Here is a 19747-nt window from a genome sequence, read left to right as displayed (position 1 = left end):
AATGGGTCACCCATATGAGCTATGAACTCAGGAACAGCAGCAAAACCCTGAGAATAAATCTATTATCAGGGACCCTCCTGATCGGCAACATTGATTAGAATGAGAATGAATAAAGTTGTTTTTATTGTAGCATTGATTGATATTTATTGGTGAAATCTACGGCTGAATAAACAGAATCAAATCACACACACACACGGGATGTCTGTGATTTATCAACCTGAGATTGATACATTTCATCAGTGCTCTGCGAGATCTCGACCGTGTTCATCCAGAGAATGATCCCAGCACTGGAGGTAGTGGTTATACACGAGTCTCTTCTCGCAACTAAGAAAAATATCATGGCAGAATACACGTTTTTTGACGAATAAACACCTGACTGGTGACCACAACACGATGGGTCACCACACTGACCAGACAAACTGACAAACTCTGCCAGTCACTAGAGCTCAGTGGTCTAGTGGTTAGCATGCTCGTTCGGCATGTAGTAGGTCGCAGGTTCGAACCCTGCTAGGGTTAGGGTTACGGCCAGCTAGGGTTAGGGTTACAGTGGTCTATGGTTTGGGTTTCGCCAATATGCCAGGGCTTTCCCAATTTTTTTCGCGAAGTCTACATCTTTTTTGTATAAACTATGAAGCGTCCGAGACTCTACATGTAATTGCACTATTTCAGATACGTAGTTTTGGTGCTGGTTGCGTGATTTATTGCATTACGAATGCAATCATTGACGACGTAGAGAGAAATCTAATATTGGTTCGTGTTGATTCGGTAGATCGAGTTCTTTTTGTATTTGACATTAAATGCAATCAGGCGACAGTAACGCATTAATAGCAACGAGTGCTCTTTATCAGGAAACTCCCACTGTGAGTGTATGCGAGTGTTAGTGAGTGTTTGTGAGTGTTTGTGAGTGTCTACAAATATGAATGCAGCATTAAAAACGAATATTTCTTAATGTCGCGGTACGTTATTGTGTCTGGTTGTTGCTATAGAACGTGCGTACATTTTCTCGTATCTTAGCAGTTAGAAAATTATCATACGTCCAGTTCAATCTGGGAATGTCGAGTATCATTTACCCTAACATCCTATACTAAATCATGTTTTAATTCAGTTCGTTAAAAACTTACCGAATCCTGGAATAAATATGTTGAACAGCAGGCATATGATAGCTATTGGTAACGGCAGGAATGGAATCGCATTTCTGATGTAAGAATCATCATTAGAAACTACAGATCGTGGTTTCTCGGCATCAGTATCTGGAGGGTTTACAACTGTAGCTTGCATCAAACCAACTCGAGCTCCGATATCGAAAGATCGCCGGGAGTCGATGGATCCACGACGGGCTCCTGATGTTACCGATAATAGAGATTTAGTATCGGCATTACGATCCTCCGTATTCGGTACAGATAAAGATCCGTCCAAATTATCAGCATTCAATATCAAACCGTTCAAACTCTTTTTATCGAGAACTGGTGAATTATTTCCCGATGTTAAATCTTTAGCGCTGATTTTACTCCATTTTTTCTTGGCTAAAGCGCCCAGATTATTGACTGGTTTCTTATCACTAGAATCATTGTTTAACTTGTCCTTAGCATCTATATCTATTATCAATGTTTTATCGGGTAGTTTTTTACTCGTTTCATTGTTCAATGTTTTTACTGCTGATTTTTTATTTCCATCGGAAATAATTTTCTGTTTATCAGATCTCACTTCGTTATCCCGTCTCACATCTTTAGAGTCTGTTTGATTCAACTGTTTGTTCAAATTCACATTCTTAACATCCGAATTGTTGGGAATTTTTTTCTGCGATAGTTTATTGTTATTGTTGTTATTTTGGACTGAATTCTTTGATGCGACATTATCCTCACTGTTATTCATTATACCGGTGACTTGTTGAGCACCTGCTGCGCTGCTGGTGCTGTTACTGGTGCTGGTGTTATTGTTCAAAACTGCTGCATTTGTACCGTCAGATTTGACCGCCATTTTACCACCGACTGATGTAGTGTTTTTATCCCGAGGTGTTGGTAGGATACTTGATTTAGAGTTTGAATGTTCAACAGTTGTTTTAGTCTTTGATTTCTGAGGTTCCTCCGCAGACACGGTCGCCGCCCCCACCACCACCGCCGCGATAGTTTTACCCTTTTCCACATCTTCGATCTTCGAAATCCTCTTATTCTCGATTACGTTCAGTTCATTATCGTTTTTTGAATCATTTTTAGGCTTCGGTTTCGATGTGTTCTTTTTAGTCGCGAGTTTCTGTTTTTGGTTCGGTTTACTCATCGCGAATGACATTTTAAACGTTAAACACAGTTATAATTCCAGAAGTAAATCTGTTACGGTTTACACGTAGCCATTTCATATTTCACAAATTGTCAGTTTTAACCAAGCAGCAATAAACAACGAAGCTTTTAACACGAAGTAATACAATAGTTCACTTCATTAAAAAGTAACAATCCAATTTTTCGTCATTTGCCACAAGGACTAGCGCCACATTATATTCCTGTCACTGTCGGCGAGTTCATATTTCACTCCCTATTCACATTTTCCCTTTAAATGAGGACAATAGTAGAATTGTTTTCCTGTGAATGGAGCCACGAATTGTAATTAGACGATAAACATTGTCGTGTCGTGTGTCCCAGTGGTACCGCTGCTGCTGCTGGTATAGTCTAACTCCTCTGACGTGTCCCAGTGGAGCCGCTGCTGCTGGTGGTATAGTCTAACTCCTCTGACGTGTCCCAGTGGTACCGCTGCTACCGGTGGTATAGTCTAACTCCTCTGACGTGTCCCAGTGGTGCCGCTGCTACCCGTGGTATAGTCTAACTCCTCTGACGTATCCCAGTGGAGCCGCTGCTGCCGGTGGTATAGTCTAACTCCTCTGGCGTGTCCCAGTGGTGCCGCTGCTACCCATGGTATAGTCTAACTCCTCTGACGTGTCCCAGTGGAGCCGCTGCTGCCGGTGGTATAGTCTAACTCCTCTGACGTGTCCCAGTGGAGCCGCTGCTGTCTACCTCTCCTCTGACGTGTCCCAGTGGTGCCGCTGCTGTTTACCTCTCCTCTGGTGACATTAACTCGGTCACCAACTCACATCTACATTCGATAAATCCATTAACGTCAATCACAACTTACTTCAAACGATAATTTACAATATTTTGCTCTTACTCGATACAGAGAGAGCGGTGAGAGAGAGAGAGAGAGAGAGAGAGAGAGAGAGAGAGAGAGAGAGAGAGAGAGAGAGCGGGGAGAGAGAGAGAGCGTAATAGTTAATCAACGATCAGAAGTCGTAGAAGCGTGTCACCAGCTACCACTAGACTCTCAACCGCGGGACCTACGCGTTACTGCTGCTACTGCTGCTGCTATTGCTGGAGAATTCATTTGCTATTTAATGGAATAGATGTTTAGCCAATTTATCACTTGTATACCGCGTACCGCGCCGCTGAATAGAAATAATTGAAACGACACAATTGTTACTATTATTAAACTGTATTATCATAAATGAATTAATATGAAAAGCGGTTTCTTGCGACGGCGTAAAATCAAATCATCGCGTAGACGACTGGGTCGATCCCGTGATTACTGATCACCAGTCAACTTACAACTCGAATATCAATACTAATAATTCATTATTCGGAGGCTTTTTACATTAGATTAATTTCAAAGGTCTTTACAAAATATTTATCAAAAGCACTCTAATATGTACGGTAGCTGATTCGGGCCTTATATAACAAATTGTACGGCTAGAGGAATGATAAATGTTTTGTTTTGTTGGGGTGGAGGTGGTGGCACTTTTTATCTCAATGGAATCTTATCTCTTTAAGATTCTCATTATTATTCAACTCCGATGATTTCGTTTTATCGATAGTGCTACCATCTGGCGTTCGCCTCCAAAATCAGAACAAATCGGTGTCTAACAGTCGTTTTATCGATAGTGCTGCCACCTTTCCCTCTTCTCCGGAACTAGAACAAAATTTGCATACATATTTTCATCCTCTTCTCAGCGTCAAGCTGGATAGTTTTTCAAAAAGCATCAGATTTTCATGTATTTTATATGAATTTACTTCAAGAAATCCCTTTTTTCTGAAATCTCCACACTTAATCCTGGTATCAAAAGCATCTGATTAGAACCCCTCGGGGCCAGGGTTGAGGGTAAGTGTTTAAGCTTATCCTACGGTCAACTGAATTACTGTAGTTTTGGTGGATTATTCGCGTATCGTTTTATCTTTGTCAAATAAAGAACTGTCCTTGAAAACTCTTCACTACGACCCTGGATTGCTGAGTACATAAACACTAAAAACCATGTAATTAACCAGTTTATTGAATTAGTACATTAGACAACGGCCTGATCTACTGTGTATAAGGTATTCCACTGAGATTACGCTGAAGTATTATTAGTATTTATTACCACTGTCGAATCTATCCAGGACGTTCCCAGTATTCAGCAGTATAAACAATAACACTTCTATTTCAATATGTAAAGTCGAGATTAGACGAGAATAAACCTTCGATTCTTCAACGGGTGAAATATGAATATCAACCCGACTGAAAGTTTCTTATTTCACTTCTCGAACATTCGTGTATCTAATTTCCATAGAAATGTAGCTATTGTGGTGAGAGGGTATTAAACCGTGGACCGATGAATACATCGTCTCGGGACCAATCTCTGCATCCGTGCAGTTCAATATATTGTAATCTGATACAGCAAGACGATGACGTCATCTGTCTGATTCTTATGTTGTGACATTGTGGCGCCTGGAACAATATAATCAGCAACCCGAGTATCGACTGTCCCGGAGCAACCCGAGTATCGACTGTCCTGAAGTATTTTTGTCCTGTCTCTTCAGCTATTAATGATAGTTTGTCGTGAACAGAATTTTGTCTGTCTCTGAACACAATATTACAGTTAAACACGCAAAGTTCGTTATAAGTTTTAATCCATTATTCATATGTTATTTAATATCCACTGAAAATGTGCGTCAATTCTAATTATTTCTTTTATATTGTCATAATATTCTACAAATACAATGAAAGTCATCGTAAATTTTAAAATCCAATTTCATTATCTTTGAAAAGTCCTTGATAAACAGTTTTACGAGTCCAGAATCCATGTCATAAACGGCTTAATGATCTTGGGAAATTTATATTAAATTCCAATCCTTTACAAGATTAATTTAGTTCTTACGAGTGCTCTATCCCATATCATAAAGAACATTAGATTTTCTAAATCATTATTATATCAACCTTGAGAATGTTTTTGATTCGTGAGGTCTATGACCTGCCGGTATAAAAACCATCTTAAAAATTGTAGAATCGAGGAATTTTTCTAATATCGTTTTAACCTGATCGTTGATACAGCCGTTGATACAGCCGTTGATACAGCCGTTGATACAGCCGTTGATACAGCCGTTGATACAGCCGTTGATACAGCCGTTGATACAGCCGTTGATACAGCCGTTGATACAGCCGTTGATACAGCCGTTGATACAGCCGTTGATACAGCCGTTGATACAGCCGTTGATACAGCCGTTGATTCAGCCGTTGATACAGCCGTTGATACAGCCGTTGATACACCCGTTGATACAGCCGTTGATACAGCCGTTGATACAGCCAGTCTTGTATTTGTTCGCAGTAAAAGGTTAAGTACTTCGCTGATTGCTCGATACAGTTACTTTTTACCGATACGAAACTCGATCCACGGTATAATACAATATATTTATACAAGAAAGTCGGCAATTTTGTAAAAGCCTACTTCAAATGGTACTTGTCATTACCACTGCGAACGCGCGGGATAAACACGTCTGAATGACGGTATTACAATGTATAGAGATCAAAACCCGGATATCAATACATGTAAAAACAAATTCAAATTTCTTTTTCTATTTTACCCATTTTATGTTTAGTGTTAATTTCACTTATCGATTATTCATAAACTATTTTGGAATCCATTTTCACATCTGTTTTCACATCTTCATTAGGAATTCAGCACCATCCTACACAAACCGCGATCCACGATTGCTACATCTATAATATCCGGGTTCTGTGTCACCTGCCGCTGAGTAAAACCATTGCTCTCTCTCTCTCTCTCTCTCTCTCTCTCTCTCTCTCTCTCTCTCTCTCTCTCTCTCTCTCTCTCTCTCTCTCTCTCTCTCTCTCTCTCTCTCTCTCTCTCTCTCTCTCTCTCTCTCTCTCTCTCTCTCACTGTTTGTCGGCATCTCTCACATAGTTTTAAAAGATGAACCTCCGGATAATTACGATGCATTTGTTGATTAGAGTCGATGATGATTAACAGCAATATAGGAATTCTCATTTGCACCTCGAGAAATCAGAGACGACAAATCCAATGAAATATTCTTCAAACTCCGCTATCTATCAAACAAATCAAACACAGTGATTTTTGTGATGTGACTTTTTAAAAATTTATTTAATATTTTTGTTCTGTGTAAAATGATATCTAGAGGAACAATAAACACATCTAACTATTCACAACTTCCTCGTTGTATTTTGTTGTGACACTAACACAAACAGCCTGCGACCAAACGGTTGTTTTTCTTCTAATTAAAACAATGTAAATTGTAACTGAACGATTTATCTAAAATATCCAATCTAACAAGTTGTTATTATCAATATATGTATTAATTCTACTTCTGAAATCTGATTATTTCTTATGCTCCAAATACATATAATTTGTGTTCGTATATTCCACCATTTAGTGATACTCAATGTCAGATACATATTCAATACAGATTATCCGACCATGAACAATGATATTCTAATAAACACCTGTCAACGCATGTTTTATACCTATTTTCCCAGGCTCTCGAAACAAATTATTTCCGTTCATATATTTCACTTGAATTGAATACATAGAATTGATTAATTTAAACCATTGTTTTATACCTCAATTCGTTGCACTCTACATAGATCTGTTTTATGTAGCGATGAATTCATCATTTTATTAGAAAAAACATATCAAAATATATATAACTAAACCACCTCTGGGAAACGAAGCTGAATTTAGATTCGGTGAACATCCGGGAAGTGAATGCCCATGTAACATGCGACACTTGATGTAGCTCGCAGTTCGAGTTCTGCATTCTTTAAAATATGAATGAATAATTCTAGAATATTAAAACTGCTCTCTGACTTAAGGCTCGCATCATATGGTGGTATCTGATGTCCTGAAATTCCAAGGTAACTTCCACTGTCCACAGGACGTTCATATCACAGAAATAAAACAAAAATATATAGGCTACAAACTTAGTACATACATTTTAAATTGTGTATTGCTGTTAATTAAAACCTCTGTGTTGAACCTATAATCATATAACACACTGAAGAGTATGAATCTAACTACGGGAGATGATGCATCACGCAGTTGTTTCTGTGAAGAGTATATTTGAACTTTGATCGGCAATTTTGAACTAACTCTTGTAGTAAATCCAATTGACTTTGCTTGCTACAACATCTAACTGAAGTACTATTGTGAAATCTCTTTCGTGAATGTATCAACATCCATCATTTGGACTATCAATTGGGCTAGGCGCTCGCCGTTGGGCCATCAATTGGGCTAGGCGCTCGCCGTTGGGCCATCAATTGGGCTTGGCGCTCCCCGTTGGACTATCAATGGGCTTGGCGCCCCCCGTTGGGCTATCCGCCGTTTGATATATCGAATTGATAGTGTGAGTATCTTGACTATCTCTGTGACCACGTTTACAAAGTTGTGCTCGAAATCTTTGAGATGTCATGCAATAAAGATAGAAATTCACAGCTGAATTTAAACCGGTGAAACCCCTGGCCACCCAGTAGGTTAGATTCAATACTATCCTGTCAACATTCGACATATACTTTAATATACGATATGCGAACAGAGGTAGATTCAACACGAGAAACACAGTAGAAATACTAATCAACATGATAGTTAAGTTTTTCTGTGATTTAGAAGTTCCAGTTGTCATATCTTTACGTTTTCCAGCTTGTAACACGAGTATTGTGGCGATCGTGACGTTACAAGTAAATATGATGACAAACGGCAACAAAAATTGAATCACGTTGTGGAAAAAAGACACGAAAAGTCTGGCATTTCCACCGAGTGGATAATCACAATCTTTCAATGTTCCGTAGTCGTACATACGAACGGGAACGATTCTACCGACACTATATCCTGTTAACAGAATCACCATGATGGCCAGAACGATCCGGGCTTTTTTCGGCGTACAAATCGCTTTAGCTCTGAACGGCGACCAGACGACAAACAATCGATCGATACTCATAAAAGCCATCGTTAAATTCGACGACGAAGAAGTAAACATCAACAGGAAATAATAAAACTGACAGAATTCATTACTCAGCGCTTCCATTTCGAAAACGATCCTCACAAATAGAACGGGAGTCGCGATCGACACGACAGATATATCGAATATCTCTAAAGCGATCATATAAATACCAGTCGATGATTTAGTATAGTGAGGAGACAGTAATACTTTCAATGCCCAGATATTACCGATTGTTCCGATAACGAACGATAAAGGAAGGATGCCATAAACTAATATCTGAGCAACTATATTCACTATAGTATTGTTACTTACACCAAACGAGGCAGTCGCATTAATTCCATCCATATCCGAATCATTAATCATTCTCTCTCTATCTACGGGCGCAGTGCGTGCGACAGCTAATTCCCACTGTCGTTTTGTCTTTCTCGTGTGAATCTATATAACTCTTATCTGTCGGGTTTATCTCTGCAGTAAAGTACTAAATCCAGCGCTAATCCCGAGAACTTGTCTTTCTCTAAGTTTTTTTTTGGATTTGTTTGGTGCACTTAACTGGTAGTTCCAGTGTCTACACACAATCCACGGCAGTTAATCACCCGCAGCTCTCTCTGACTCTGCCGCAGCGATCTCGACGCGACCACAGTTTTGTGATGTTTATTTCTACTCTGACGAATGATGCTGGTGTTGGTTTTGTTGCTGATTGCAAAAGGGAATTGAAATCAGTGAGAGTTGATCCCTGTTATAATATACGTCTAACTGACCATATACTCCAGCGTCATGCAGCTGTTCTCTGATTGGTCCAACAACGTCCATCTATTGTTAACCATATTATATATAATTATGAAATTTAGTGTTTAGCGCAGTGAAACCATATCTAATATCTAAACACTAATCCCGAATTTACTTCTAATCTGCGCTGGTTTAAAACTGATAACACTCAACAGAAGAAAAATAGTCTGCCACCCGATAAAAATCTTTTTAACGGTTATTATTCCTGTGTTTCTGAGCAAGTGCTTCTCTTCGAATTGCATGAGTTGCACTGATTCGAGTGCACTTCATAACATAATCTATATACGCATGTTTTTATGCGATGAATAAGTTTTAAATGTGGTCGTTCGTCTACAAGTATTTCCTATTGTCTCTGACGCGAGCGCGAGAGGGAGAGGGAGAGAGAGAGAGAGACGAGAGAGCGAGCGAGAGAGGGAGAGGGAGAGAGTGAGAGAAGCAACAAATCTGTACTGAGAGAAATCGCAGGCCACTGGTTATAAACTATCCTAGTGTGGTAAACTATCAGAATCACTGATCCAGTTCCACTGCAACTCAGAGTGAACTCAAACTCATCACCATCATGGAACTGTGGAACTGAATCAACTGAGTCCACTCAGGCTTTATCTCTCGTGCAATTGGATTCGAAGATTGATATATTCAACAGTTTAGACGTAACACGATAGAGAGATGGATGTTTGATTTGTTACACTGTGTTACACAGTTTTTGTCCCTTTGATGGCATATTGCGACATACACCAGTTACATTTGGGAACAAATAATCCCCTCGATACAAATCATAACAATGAATAATTACTAGTGACGACCTGATTAAGACCACAGCCCGACTGTAGATTGGTTAATAATGTATATACAGCCTGTTATACGATTAACTGATTGCCTTTGATTTACCACCAGTTACAGTAAACATTGTAACGACGTGCTGATCACGTGATTTATTGTTTTAACCAGGGACTCAATTATCGTGTGGATATGAAAATGAAGCCACAGTCAGTCACTTTATGACACTGTGTCACAGTGTCACTGTACGTCGGGTTATTGATAATGATCTGCGATTGAAAATAAATAGCTTTCTAATACAAATAAACAAACAAACCCCCTAAGCCCCTACCCTTCCCATATCCCCTCAGCCCCTACCCTTCCCATATCCCCTCAGCCCCTACCCTTCCCATATTCCCTCAGCCCCTACCCTTCCCATATCCACGGAACTCATAATGGATACAATTAATAACTGGAGTTGGACTATTCGTTTCAAATCCTTTATGATGCAATAAAGCCAGACCCAAATGAGGTTTGGGCGGGAGTCTCCGAGTTGTAGGAGGTAGTCAGGGTTCTGCGGGAAGTCTCCGAGTTGTTGTTTGTCAGAGTTTGTTCAAAGTATTCATTTTCAATTAATCACCACAAGAGTGTAAAATAATGAATCATCAGATTAAATCCAAGAAGTCCTTCCTAAATTCAAAACTAACGACGATTCTACTTTCTATTCAAGTTGTACTTTTCAAGAATAAACGCACTCTAAAAAATGTATGAAAATATGCGCATTTTTACACGAACGCATTTATATGAATTAGCGCCATTTGGAGTGAATTAAGATTTCCTGAATTAATGAACTAAAGATGGAACTAAATACTTGTATATATTAGTAAGAATGTCGTTTACTCATACAGCGGTAAATCTGGTAAGAGGAATTTTGAATGTGTAAGAAAAACCTGTTTCGTGTAATAGTTTTGAATTGACAGAAAACAAGGAATTCACAAATAACACGCCGCCAAGGAAAAACAACCGCAATTTCGAACGGAGATTTGCTGCGCTACAAATGTCCCCAAACGCCAAGAATATTTACATTCAATCGAATTTCTTTTGTAAATAAAACTCGTTCGTTTATTTACGATGTTGTTTTATAGGCGTCTGAACAAATTGCCTGACGGCGTTGACGGCCAGTTGTTTGGGGAAGTGAATACTAAATTTAGTTAGTCGCTCGCTACAGCTCTATTCCCGAGAGATCGAATTTTGTGATTAATTTACACCGGTATAAATTACATTGTTTAACTCATGGTTTGGGTAACAGTAAATTACGGATTATTCTGCCGCAGTTGGACCGCAGAGAATCAGGTCTAACTAATAACTCCCCCTCATTCTCCGCCTCTTAATCCCCTCATTCTCCACCTCTCACTCCCTCATTCTTCGCCCCCTCACTCCCCTATTCGAATATTCACTCCTACGCAGAAGATGAAAAACGGTTGGAATCAATTATTCAAAAGTCGGGCTGCAGAATCTCTCCCCATCTCCCGCTCCACGCTGCACTGTGTTACAAAGCGTATGAGATAAACTAACTGTCTAAACTCACGTGCCGGGGCTCATTTCAGTTTGTTTATAAAAAAAGTATACGCCAAAAGATGGAATGCTTCGATCTGATTGGCTAGTCCATTCACGTAGAATACATATTTACACTCCGTTACACATAACATGACCTCCATCGATCAACCGTTAAACCAACGACTTAACCCAGACCTACAGATACCGGTGACGTCACTCAGTAACATAACCCAGTTTCTAAGCAATCTAACCGAATCGGCTCGTGATCTAGACTTGTTTCCAGTGTTTATTCAGAGATACTCGGCGGTCAATCGCGAATTCTAGACATGTGTGTGATTTTTAAATGTTGTGTAACGAGTTCTAATCTCGTATGGCGTCAAGTTTCCCGCTACAGTTATTCTATACGTTAAGCTATTAGCAAATGAAACAGATTGCAATCATTGAAGATGAAGTCAAAGACATGTTTCAACCAACTTGAACTGTGAACACTAGCGACATCTTTCAACTATTAGCAGAACTACCATATACGCTACTACGTCTAGAAATTCGGTCGTTTCTGATAAATAGAATACTTTATTTTCATATTTATATAAATCCGAGTGAATTGTGACCGATTATTTCATAGTCCGACACCTAAAGACAGCATGTCGCGTCTTTCTATAAATGTCCACGATTGAAGTTGATCTAGGGAACAGGTCTTTAAAACAATCGCCGCTTTATCGATTTGCGCCTCGATACATTTACCACTGAGTGTGTGTTTGAATTGTCCTCCGCTCTGAAAATACATGAAACATCGTTATCTACAGAACTAACTTCATTTCACGTTGAAATTAGCTTCGTATATTTCATTATCAAATACACTTTTTCACCGGAAGTATTATTTACCGGAGAATGTTGCCATTCCATTCGCTTCCGGTCATCTGTACAATCAGTATCGATTATTTCTTCGCCTTCTTTGCCTTCCGCTGTTATACATCTATACTCTGTTCTTAATCTATTGTCTTTAGCGTACGCGAACATCTGACGTCATAGAAAATACCATAACATTAGTCAGTAGTTCAAAAGGCCCATGGCTCAATGATGCTTCAAGCCGCAATGAGACCATGGTTCCATGGGACACTGACTGGTTATCCAGCCATATGTACATATAGAAAGAATTACAGTAAACCAAACAAATGCAAATGAGAATTTTTTTCAAGGATTTCTGAATTCATGAACAATAATTCAATGATGAATAAAAGATATCGAAGATTGATCTTACCTGTGTATAATCCTTCTCAGTCGAGCATGTTTTATGACTGAATGGACCAATATCAGGTTTACTCAAACACAAACCTGTTTTACCGTTTCTTATCTGTGAAATAGAAAATACAACTGATAAATACTCGTTGATTTCATCATTCAATTTACAGATGATAAAATCTGAGTTATGGTTTTACCTGGCCATAGATAACGGCATGTTTCAATGGGACGAATTTGAAGGGAGCCACATTTTCGAGATACCAATCAAAAGATTTACAATTCAATTTCCGTCTGAGTTCATGTTGTTTTTCAATATTCGCCGGAAGTTTGTATTCCTGAAGATTTTGAGTTCAGAATGAATAACTTATATTAATTCTGGTAAACTTTGTTTGTGGGACTTCATACCTTCATGTTTGGAATGAACTCATAGAAGTAATGTTTATAATCATCCATCCAAACTTCAGCGACCCGTTTAGAGTTGATGCTCATTGTATCACCTTAAAGTATAAGATCGGTATATATTGAGTTGCGACGGTTGTAAAAAAGCAGCTGAAGGCGGAATACAATTCTTGGCTGCCATCCATGTCACAGCACGACATAAACTAGAATTAAAGCTATATTTTACACATGTTACACTGAGACGTAACGAGGGCTTTCTACACATGGTACACTGAGGCGTAACGAGGGCAATGATTGCGACAACTGAACTACGTGAAAATCAATGATGCTATATACTCTCGCTGTTTGTGAAATACTTGCAAAATGTATTTCGTGTATTCAGTGTCTTATTTACTTTTTAGTTATCCCTGAAAGATGCCGTTTTAGGTTGAAAAATGTCCCCTAACTCCTGGTTGTAGGGTCTGATAAGAAAGGGAGAATGATAGCGTGTATTATGTAAATAGAGTCACTCCACTGACCAGTCAAACTCACAGACCCAGTAAATCGCCAGTCGACTATGGTCTAGTGGTTAGCATGCTCGGCTGACGTGCTCGAGTTTGCGGGTTCGAGTCCTGCTAGGGTTAGGGTTACGGTCGAGCTAGGGTTAGGGTTGACTTAGGGTTAGGGCTCATGCTCAGCTCACTGGGCGCAACCATGTTTTGAAATCCCTATTTGGTGGGAAAGTTTTCCTTTTTGGCATAAAGAACCGCCCGCCTATTCCACCCCTCCCCCACACCACCCTATGCCGCCTATCCTCTCCGACAATCCTCAAAATATTTATTTGAAATGAGATATATTAAGTGTTGACCACCGTAATGCCACCTACCGGTTGAACTGTAAGTATGGAAAGGCTTCCAGATGTGACCAGCTTTCGAACAGGGTATAATTTCGAGACTGCCCCCGCACATCCAAGCCTAATCATAAGAGAAACATAGAACAGAGATCATTCAATACTTTAATGATCCAAAACATTAGACTCGAGCTTCAAACAATTTACTCTGAAAGGTAATTCGATATTTTCTCCACCCCAAATATCCATTCCTTCGTCGTAACCTCCGAGTTCAAGAAAATAATCTCTTCGCATCGCGAATACACAACCGACCATAGTCGGAGATCTATAAGAAAATATCGTTATTAGAATAACATCATATTAAACAATCATATAGAATAATATTCGAATCGTTAATTTACCGAACTGGTTCAATACTAGATACGTGATTAACATCACGAGTTTGTTTAATTCTGATCCATTCAAAACGTAAATCCCATTTGAAACTTCCCGTGAACGCCCACGACCAAGCACCGCCCTCCCAGAATTCCAGATTCTGCGCTGATATTGCGTACATTTCCGGTGTAACAATGGCCGTCCTGTGTTCGTGTATCCTGGCTAATAACGGCTCCAACCTTCAACAAACAATACATTTAAACTTTAACTCATCTGATATTGATGTTGATAATCATTATGTAACCGTCAACAAATTCACTGAACCACACCCTGCCTAAATACACTTGCAATTTCATTTATCCAAATAAAATGGATTTATGAGAATAGGAAATAGATGCTACCTTTGCGGCGAGGGATTTGAGGAGAGTTGAGGAGAGTTGAGGCCAGGGAGTTGAGGTGAGGCCAGGAAGTTGAGGTGAGGCCAGGGAGTTGAGGTGAAGCCAGGGAGTTGAGGTGAGGCCAGGGAGTTGAGGTGAGGTCATGTAGTTGAAGTGAGGCCAGGGAGTTGAGGTGAGGCCAGAGAGTTGAGGAGAGTCCAGGTAGTTGAAGTGAGGCCAGGGAGTTGAAGTGAGGTCATGTAGTTGAAGTGAGGCCAGGGAGTTGAAGTGAGGCCAGGGAGTTGAGGTGAGGCCAGGGAGTTGAGGTGAGGCCAGGGAGTTGAGGTGAGGCCAGTGAGTTGAAGTGAGGTCATGTAGTTGAGGTGAGGCCAGGAAGTTGAGGTGAGGCCAGGTAGTTGAAGTGAAGCCAGGGAGTTGAAGTGAGGTCATGTAGTTGAAGTGAGGCCAGAGAGTTGAGGTGAGGCCAGAGAGTTGAGGAGAGTCCAGGTAGTTGAAGTGAGGCCAGGGAGTTGAAGTGAGGTCATGTAGTTGAAGTGAGGCCAGGGAGTTGAGGTGAGGCCAGGGAGTTGAGGTGAGGCCAGGGAGTTGAGGTGAGGCCAGGAAGTTGAGGCTCTAGTATAAACTCTAACCATCCATCCGTTACTTCACAATGCGAATCTAACACAATCACCACATCTCCGATAGCTTCACGTATACCACGTGATCGCGTACGGATTAGACCTTGACGTATTGGTTGACGTACAATCTTCACGAATCCTGCTGGTTCCGGCCAGTTATTACTGATATATTCATCCAGTTCTCTACCGAGGTATGCTGCAAATAAAACTGGATCAAGTGACGGATGCCTCATGAATCATCAAACATTTGATAACCGAAAATAAGGGAACTTAGGATTAGGATTAGGATAAGGATTTTATTTACACTCCAACCATTTCTATGGTACATGGAGGCAGACTTATACAAAGTATACAATATTTACAATTAACAGAATGCATAAACTTGTTTTGATAAAATATAACAAAGTTATTAACAATATATACATACACTATTTACAACATACTAATTATTGGAGGGATCTATATACATCTAAGCCTTTTTTAATGAATTTTGCAAGGTGGATTGTAGGATTTTTTAGAATATCAAGATTGCCAAAACAAAAGAGTTCAGATTAAAAATATTTTCACGGATTTCATTCAGTAGGATGCAGTTAAAAATAAAATGCAATTCATCACCTAAACCATTACAAGCCGAACATAATCTATCATTTCTATCTAACGGAAGGTTTGATAATTATTTACAGGCAAGAGATAAGACCCAATTCTAAATTCGAATAAACTTCATCAAGTTCACTAATATATCTTTCTAATTTAATATCATTTTTGTATTGTCTATAATTGATGTATGTCGGGCTAGCATCTATTGTGGAAATGGTATTTTGAAGGTGTTGATCACAAAGAATCTGTTTTATTCGCCTTGAGAAGGTCCTACTGTTCCCCATAAATTGTTGTGTCCAAATATGAGATAAACCGCAATCATCAAAGGTTTCTTAATAAATAATAACCAATGACTCTTATGTTTATCGTTTAGATACAGATTGTAAGACATTTTGTAAAGGATTGAGTTTAGTTTAGTTTCCTTTCCCGATACTGTCTTTATCCAAAAATTAATCATTCTTCGCTTGACTTCTATACATAAAGGATAACGTCCTAGTTCTGATAACACTTGCAAATTACGAGAATTTTTTGTCACTTTCATTAAAATTTTGCAGTACAACGAGTGGAGATTCTCTAATAAATCAAGATTTTCATAACCCCAAACCTCGCATGCATACATAGCGATAAGAGCGACACACACACATCGAATAGCTTGAACATAACATCTAATGGAAGTTTCAAACGCCTACCTACATCAGTTCTATGCTGCCCCCATATCGGTAACTGGAGACAACACAATATTTATCATATTCAGAAAAGAATCATTCGGCAAATGGAAATTCCGCTAAACAACCGCGCTTTACCTGGAATAGACTTTACTCACGTCTGGTGACTGTATCACTCGCGTCATCAACCAGTAAAACCTCTTTCAGATATTGCGGAGGTGATCTGTTAACGATGCTATGAATTGTACGTTGTAAAAGTGACCAGTCCTCGTTGTGAAAGATGATGATTGCCGTCGCTGAAGGCAGTTCCGGTCCGTACGTGATGTTATGACAACTTTAATTATGGAAAAATACACAAGAAAAAAATAAATAGTTGCGTCGTAGATTGATTAAATTATCGTCTTTTTTCGAAATTGAACTCACAGAGGAAGTCTTAGGTCTTTTAACGTTCTCCAAGCTGGAATCTTATCGCTCGCCACAATATTTACTGCTGTTTCTTTGAATGATTTATCTCCTGTGTTGCATCAATTATATATTTGTAATTTGTAACCAGCTTTTGAGCAACTGGCCCCAGAACGCTAACCCGCCCATAGTGAAAACTATATGAAATTGTAATCTTTTTTTTCTCAACCAAATTGTGCATTATATAGGAAATCATTCGCAAATTAAGTTCAAGCGATTAGACGCCTATAACTAGTTAGATTGTGTTCATCACCAATTTAGGAATGGATCAATGAAGAAATGATAAAAAATATCTAAAAACGTTTCTTTCAATATTTCAGGATAATATGAATACAGTACCTCGAATTTTCTCATCTCCAAATAAAATCACGGGTTTTCCGCCTTGTCCTGGTTCGTTTAGGTTATCTCCTCGTTCGGCTAGTAGTTTATAATACCGATCGAAATAAGGTGCTAATTTCTCTTTTGGTTTCGATTTTAAAACTTTTTGCTCCAGTTGTTTCGCAAACACTATTTCCTCCTGGCGTTCATTTTGTCGATGATTCATCGTTACATTTTCAAACGCTTTATAAATCAAAAGCAGACAAATGAATAAAATCACTGTTTTGAAGAGTTTTAATAACTTTCTCAGCGGCATTTTTTGTAACGATTAACAGCAAACAAGCCACGTCACCGACTAACAGTGACACATATGTCGATTACAATATGGCTTCCTGTTTGTCGCAGATTTAAAACATAAAACCAGATATCATATTTGCTACCAACGGATGTAACGAAATATCTGTATGTAGTAAGGTCCAGGAATTATGAAAATGAAGGGTCAGTGCAAATAAAACAATATATCTAATTATTTCATTAACTTGGCCAATGGTCTTATGGCTATAGCTACACCCGGCGATCAATGACATGTGACGTCATCCAAGATGGCGCATTTCTTCCTCCCTTCAATAAACATGTGTCAATTAAGGATCATTTAATTATTCTATGTTAACAGAGTTTATTATCAACTCACATGGTGATTCACGAGCTGGTACAATGATTTGAATTGCCCCTAGTGCACATATTCCACATGGCAGAAAAAGTTTTAGCTTCTGTCACACATTAGAAATAAAATTCGGATGGAATTGCTATTTACAGAACCTAAACTGCTAACAATTTGAAACTGCGTATGGCAACGTATGTTTGAAATAACGTAATCGCTTGTTGATCAGAAAGAAATTAGAAACATGGTAAGTCTACCACCGACTCATAGGCCTACAGTAGACTCATCCTTACTCGGTACCGGTCAAAACTCGGTGATTCTTACGAACATTTATTTGGTAACTCTTCAGTTTCCTGGATTCGCAGTCCGGTATCAACTTTAACGTGATACCTTTACCTTTGATACCGATTTGGACGAGATCTAACTGTAGATCCTATAAATTATGTTGTAACTATTCTACTCAAGTCAGCAGAGAATCCAACAGAAACAACTGACGCTAATGCAGAACCCCCGGTGGAGATAGAACTCAGCAAAGAGCAGATCACGGGTCAGTATTGAAAATCTTAAAAATCATCTATCTATTTAAGTAAAGCACGTGGTGTCTGGATATAGGGTCTAAACTATGAAATACTTGTAGATATAACGACGGCGTTTGAACAGTTTGATACCGATAAAGATGGATTTATCGATAAAGATGAAATGGCGTCGACAATGCGCAGCTTGATGCAAGCGCCAACAGAGAATCAAATTTGTAATATATTTCAAGAGATGGATCGTGACAGTAAGTTCGGTAAGGTGACTTAGAATTAAACTATTTTCCGTCATTTCTCACCATTCTATTTCGCGCTCTGTAGATCACGGTGTCATTGACTTGGACGATTTTTCTACGATCATGTCACGCAATATGAAATCAACGGACGCTTTGGAGAAGATATTGAAAGAGGCGTTTTTACAAATGGATCCAGCGAAATGTGGAACTTTAAACGTGAATGAATTCCGAACTACTATGACCACAATGGGAGACGTATTAACTGAAAATGAAGTTGACGAACTTTTAAAAGAATTAACCATAGATAAAGAAGGTCGTTTGGATTATGAAGGTGGGTGGGGCTATTTCTGAGGGATCTCACTGAGCTAGTGCAACGGTTCCTAAACATCTAACCCATTTGATTTAGGGACTGTGAGCCGCCGTGTGTACTCACCTCTACCCGTCTCCCCAGATTTATCGTAAAACTATTGTCTCGAGGTTCACGGTTTTAATTCATTTTCGTTTCAGAGTTTATTGGTGTTGTAATGCGTAGATGAAAACACAATTTCACTTTTTATAAATTTGATTTGACCGCCCGCGTCGCGAGTAAGACTCATGCCAATTCCGTGTTTTCATTATAGTTCGATTCCGTGATTTACTTTATAATTTTGTAATAAATCATAAATATCTTATCAAATAAAACTTCATTTGTATTGTCAATTTTGTATTCCTTAAACTATCGGGTACAAGTAGTTAAGGTTTAGGTTTAGGTTTAGGGTGAGGATTTGGGTTAGACTGGTTGCCGGTCTCTACCTTCAGTAAGAGACCGGTTGATCCCATCCTCCATTTTACATTTTCGATGCATGTCAAACATGTCAGTGTCGAGTTACTTCCGGGTTAAAATGGCGTCTCATCGAATGAGCGAAACTAGGAGTAATATCAAAATCGCACTGGAAAATCAGCTGATAATCTATGGACCATAAATGTAATCAGCAAACAAAAGGAAATTCAAAGACCGAAGAGAATGCATTAATTCCTGTAAGTATCGCGCGAAATAATCCGCTGATATTTACTCG

At 39.1% G+C, this 19747-nt stretch overlaps 2 protein-coding genes across 2 annotated transcripts; both read right to left on the bottom strand.

Moving 5' to 3' along the window:
- Window positions 1-7577: 7577 nt before the first annotated feature.
- On the bottom strand, window positions 7578-8606 carry LOC141903311 (mu-type opioid receptor-like). The gene has a single exon (XM_074791414.1). The coding sequence runs from the start codon at window positions 8604-8606 to the stop codon at window positions 7578-7580; it is 1029 nt and encodes a 342-aa protein (XP_074647515.1).
- Window positions 8607-11961: 3355 nt separating this feature from the next.
- LOC141903950 (putative N-acetylgalactosaminyltransferase 9) lies at window positions 11962-17616 on the bottom strand. The gene is made up of 12 exons (XM_074792359.1): window positions 17284-17616; window positions 16906-16996; window positions 16641-16816; window positions 15233-15416; window positions 14232-14444; window positions 14038-14155; window positions 13867-13954; window positions 13008-13099; window positions 12800-12937; window positions 12622-12714; window positions 12246-12380; window positions 11962-12135 (listed from the first exon to the last, which is right to left on the bottom strand). Exons 1-12 carry the CDS (start codon window positions 17576-17578, stop codon window positions 11980-11982), a joined length of 1779 nt encoding a protein of 592 aa, XP_074648460.1. The 5' UTR covers window positions 17579-17616; the 3' UTR covers window positions 11962-11979.
- Window positions 17617-19747: the final 2131 nt, after the last annotated feature.

Source organism: Tubulanus polymorphus, chromosome 4 (genome assembly GCF_964204645.1).
Source record: "Tubulanus polymorphus chromosome 4, tnTubPoly1.2, whole genome shotgun sequence".
In the NCBI taxonomy this organism is placed as follows: Eukaryota; Metazoa; Nemertea; class Palaeonemertea; order Tubulaniformes; family Tubulanidae; genus Tubulanus; species Tubulanus polymorphus.
Note: the sequence above shows the minus strand (reverse complement) of the source record. Positions and strands in the feature narration are given on the sequence as shown.